We start from the raw sequence: 5,133 nt of genomic DNA on the forward strand, positions 1-5,133 counted from the left end.
AATTGTTGTGAATCAGGTGCAGATTAAAAAAATCGATTTCCATAGAAAAAGTGTACAAAAAGAATTTAACTGGTGAATAATAGCTAAGATGAAAAACAATCTTTTTTCTTTATTGCAACAGAGAAATATCTTCACAAAAATCTAAAATGAGCTGGACTGTTTTTTCACTTCCCGTCAGGATGGAATGAAAAAAAAACACATAATTGAAAGCAGTTGAGCTGTTTAAAATTATTTAAAAATGTCCTTCAGCACACTTTATTCAAACAATTGTAAAACTATTCCTTTTTTCTCTTTCACTCTACTGTGCATCGATCAGATCAGCCATGGATGAAGTCGTGCTTTAGTTTTAGATTGGACTGTTGTTACAGTGCAGTCATTTAAAGTTGTTTTGGTCACAGTTTGAGGACACACAGGAAAATATGCTACTATCATGAATACCAAGCCAAAAATGTGTTTTTTTCAGTCAATTTGACATCAAACTAAATTGTTTGAACACTGGATTTCTCTTCCCAGAGAGCACTGTTCAGATGGCGCCCTCATCGTCATCCTTCCTCTTAGAAAGAGCTTGGTACAAAAGGAAACCCAGAGCTGCGGCGAGGAGCAAGGCGAAGAGAAAGATGAGCGTCCCCCACACGCCTGGGGTCAGGGCCTTCCTCAGACTCCCTCTCTCTGCAGGCAGCAGGTTACTCAAGGTGAGCATGTAACCCAGAGCCCACCCCACCGAGGTGTCCCCCGCCTGCAGGAACACCACAGCAACTCATTAAGTCAAATACAGAGCAGACTCATCTAAACGGGTTTCATTTACCTTTTTCTGAAAGGAGATTTGTGGGAATGTTGAGTTGTCGAAGGCGTATCCCTTCAGCATGAGTGTCTTCATGAACACGGAGGCAGTGCAGTAGTTCTTCATATAACGGCTCATGTCTGGAACCAGACTTGACATCTGCAACAAGAACCAGAGCTCAGGACCCGCAAAGAGTGCCAGCAAAATAGGGTGTGATGCACATCCATATAGAGCATTACTTGACTTAAAGTCATGCTGCACGCTGTTTGTGTCGCCTCCTGCAGCTGCTGCGGCGAGTTCACCGGCTTTCCTGTCAATTTCTGCAGGAACGAGTGAACGTAGAAGAAGGTAGAGAACGCCTGGTAACAGAGGAGAACTGCTGAAATACTCAGAAAACCACCACAACAAGCATAACCCTATAACACCGGAGCGCCAGTGTGTATGTTCTTTGATTTCTTGTCATTTTTTAATGGTTAACATGATAATTCCAGCAGATTTTAAAGGAGAAAAGCGGCGCGAGCCGCTTTTCTCCTTTAAAATCTGCTGGAATTATCATGTTAACGGTTGAAAAGTTACAATATGTTAAGATTTTGTGTGTAAGTGTCACAGACGACACCTCAGGTGTTAAAGAGTTAATATCTGGGTAACCAGTTTTTAGATTTAATTTAGTTAGCATTATTTTAACAAGTCCTCATTCACTCACTACTCCCTAATCCTCTATAAAAAGTAACTGTAGAGTAAAAAGTATTAAGAAGTAAAGTAAAAATGCAACTCAAAGTTTATTGAACTCAGTCACAAACAGCTGAAGGACATCATGTATCATTCTACAAGGCTCCTGACTACAATACCCACAATTCTCCATCAAACCATTGTAATTTACCAAATTCGTGCTAAAACACTTGACAGATTTTTAAAATGTACCACAGAGATCAATTGCAGGTCATTAAGTGCAACCACAGTTCATCCTTGAGGTTATTTTCATAGGGAGTTAACATTTTTTTTAAAATTCAAGAATTTTTAACGTACTTCATGGTTCAAAAATACAGTAAGGTAAGGTACACACCACACGAAAAAGGGAGGCCGCTTCCACTTTACTATATATATAATCGCGATTAATCGACATTCATTTTTTTAGTTACTGTTTTTGCCAGACACATCTGTAAATAATCATAATATGAAATCACATGCAAAATTGTGTATTTGGAACATTTATTTTTAATCATTTGGAACCTATAGGGTGTAAAACTCAGTATCTGTCTATATTTGAATTTACTTTTGTATTTTCAATTTGAAAGACTACCTGCTTGCTTATTTGGTATCACTTTACTCAGCACGACCGCACCTACGTAACATTACCTTTATTTCATCATTTTTATATATTATATTCACACACTAGACATAAAATCATGCAAAAACAGAAAATTCTGTCTGGAAAAATGTGATTCAATTTTCTGTGGAAACCCCCAAAATGTTGAACAAACTGTTTTTACAACATAGAATGAAAGTTTTAGGTGTGATTTTATAAAAAGCAACAAGAAAAAAAATGTCAACAAACTAATCAACATGTTCTTGAATGAAAATACTAAAAAAATCCAGACTAAAGTCACACCAGGCAGCCCAAAAATAAGAATTTCTCACCACTGACATTTTTCCTGGAATTCTATTTTTCCCTTTTTTCCTGCTTATTCTTTTTTTTTCACATAAACTTTCTTTATTATGCTTGTGAAAAATAATGAAACAACTTTTTTTGGCAGAAGTTTGGATTTCAGGTCGGCTGCTCACAGGTGGGGGCGTGTCTGTCTTCTCTGAACTGTTTGACTCTCGCGATAGTGGGCGGGACTTTCTCGGAGATCCACTGGTGCTTGTTATTGTGGAAAATTCATGTAGGTCCGCATTCCAAAATAAAATAATGGTCGTTTTCCTCTCTGGATTTCTCATAGTAGACGACTGCGGTTCACTCCGGCCCCCTTTCCCCTCCCCCGCAGGAGATGAGGTGCTGCTCTGCCAAGCAGCCTTCAGAGAGACGTTTATTTTGTCCAAAAACTACCAATAAATACCATATTATCCCTTTAATTTAATAAAATCCCAATCATAGAATATTAAAAAGTTTACGTTTATTTTAGACTGAGTTTTATTAAGCTGATTTCACAGCCTGCACACCTGAGTGCGATTAAAAAATATTAACGGCTTTATTTAACTTATAACTAGTGCTGTCATGCGATTAATTTGTTGTGTGATTAATTTATCGTGATTTATAATTATTAATCTAATTAATCGAATTTGAATTGCAATTTTCTACTAGTTGCAGTGAAAAACCTCCTTTTGAGGTATTTTGTTTTAAGTTAGTGACATTGTGTTACAGTAAAAGACCAAAATAAAGCTAAAAAAGGTGTGTTTCTTAATTATAAAAGACTTCCAACCTTTACTTTGAGACCAACAAAGGGTCATTTTTTTCAGTCTTGAGCAAATAACAACAACAACAAAAAAACATCAGGTCGAGAGTCTCCAATTTCCCACGTCAATATTTTTCCTAAATGACTCTGGTATGAACGGGCAAAAAATCTCCTCCAGGTGTGCATAACACGGAAGATACCTTTCGACGCAAAAATGAGATTCACGCAATTAAAAACAATGAAGCACTAAAATGTCTGTAATTAATTAATCGCAATTAATATGATAATTTAACAGCCCTACTTATAACTGTATCTAAAATTCTATTAAAAAGATCTGAGCAGCAAAGATGGGTCAATAAATATCTGGAACTGTCTGAAAATGTGCCCGGATGCATCACTCCTCAAAACAGAGGAAATTCAACGGCAAAAACCTTCATTTTTCTCACCATGAAGTTCCCGGTGATATTTGGCTGGAAGATTCCGTTGAATGAACACTGCGAGTATGGACAGTCCTTGAAGGAGAACAGGTTAGACATGTTCTCCTCACACTGCTGATAGTTTCCGCTGCCTTTGACGGTCAGGGTAGCGTCTGGGTTGTAGGGTTTTGGTTTGTGCTCCTCTGTGCAAGGAGAGCCAAAGACGTCGTCCATTTTCAGCGTGCTGTTGACGTCGGCAGGGTAACATGGGTTAGTCACAGACTGCATGTAACCCTGAGACTGAAACACAAATGAAACGCAGCCTTTGAGATTTGAGACATCAAACAGTGCAATGAAAACAATAACAAAATCAGGTTTTGCACAGATGGAAAGCCGCACATAAAATGTTGGTTGGCATTTTGAGTTGCCACAGTGAGTTGACCATCTATATAAATAACCCTCTTTTTTTAACAAATTTTATTCAGAATATTTATGACAAACAGTACAGAACAAGAACAGAATACTGTACATCAGTTCTTCCAAAAACACCAGGGGGACTCTATAACCTTATGTCCTCCTCTACATCCATGAACCTCCTCTGTGGTCTTCCACTGCTGGGATCTCAACCTTTTAAAGTTTTTTAAATGAGCAGTGCCATGATTGTTGCTGTTCTTCTTATATCACCCCAGCGTTGATCCCTGTGTGGTATGATGGAGTGTGTCTGCGGTTTCTGAGCCACATGTTCTTTACCTTCACAACATGAGCCAGCATTCTCATGTAGACCTGGTTGATCCCGTAGCAGAGGAAGCTGTGTGTGTACAGGGAGTACGTCTGTCCATAAAGGAGCATCTTCATCGAGTTTCGTTTTTCCTCCACTAGCTCCTGTGTGGCAAAGGTTATCTGTGTAGACGCCCCCCCTAAGTCAAGGGCTCCCACTGTGGTTCTGCCGGGGCTCATCCACCGTCCAACAAATCCATACTGCAAAGACAGAACCAGGAAAACTGACATGGGAGGCTGTTCTTCAAGAAGATCCAGAAGACATTTTTTTCTTTTCTCCTTTATTAGCTGACAGTAATAATGTACTTGTGAAAAGTCACATTTTTGTGTTTCCAGCCCCGTTTGTGCAATTGTAGCACAGCAGTAAACAGACATCTCGACATATCCAATATGGCGACAAAGTTTGCAACAAGCCAGCATAGCACCTCTAGCATATACAGCTGATAGAGGACCACCATGGGCTAAACACACTTTAAAGAACATGCGTTTGATGCATTCTTGAACTTGAACCAAACGTGCATGGATGTACCTTCAGAGTCTCTGCACCAACAACATGGCTGCTCTCACAGCTTTCCTTTCATGTCAAAGTATCCATCCATTTCCTAAATCTGTTAAGTCCCTTTCGGGGTCACAGGACGGCTGAGGCTAAAAGGTGTTTTCACACCAAACGTGATTCGTGCGACAAATTCTCATGCTCCGCCCCTCTTTTGTCATGCAACAAATTCACTGCTTGTCGCCTGTCAGAAAATGTGTTCCTGAGCTTGAC

General features: G+C 39.3%; 1 protein-coding gene across 1 annotated transcript in view; it reads right to left on the reverse strand.

The window, feature by feature from the left end:
- LOC112163516 (ectonucleoside triphosphate diphosphohydrolase 2) overlaps positions 1-5,133 on the reverse strand; it is a 13,223-nt gene continuing 8,090 nt past the window's right edge. The window contains exons 5-9 of the mRNA XM_024299949.2: positions 4,341-4,568; positions 3,621-3,890; positions 1,021-1,140; positions 806-940; positions 1-736 (exon numbers count right to left, since the gene is read on the reverse strand). Coding sequence (XP_024155717.1) covers positions 524-736; positions 806-940; positions 1,021-1,140; positions 3,621-3,890; positions 4,341-4,568 — 966 coding nt within the window. The 3' untranslated portion in view covers positions 1-523. The remainder of the gene's footprint in view (positions 737-805; positions 941-1,020; positions 1,141-3,620; positions 3,891-4,340; positions 4,569-5,133) is intronic.

Source organism: Oryzias melastigma, linkage group LG12 (genome assembly GCF_002922805.2).
Source record: "Oryzias melastigma strain HK-1 linkage group LG12, ASM292280v2, whole genome shotgun sequence".
In the NCBI taxonomy this organism is placed as follows: Eukaryota; Metazoa; Chordata; class Actinopteri; order Beloniformes; family Adrianichthyidae; genus Oryzias; species Oryzias melastigma.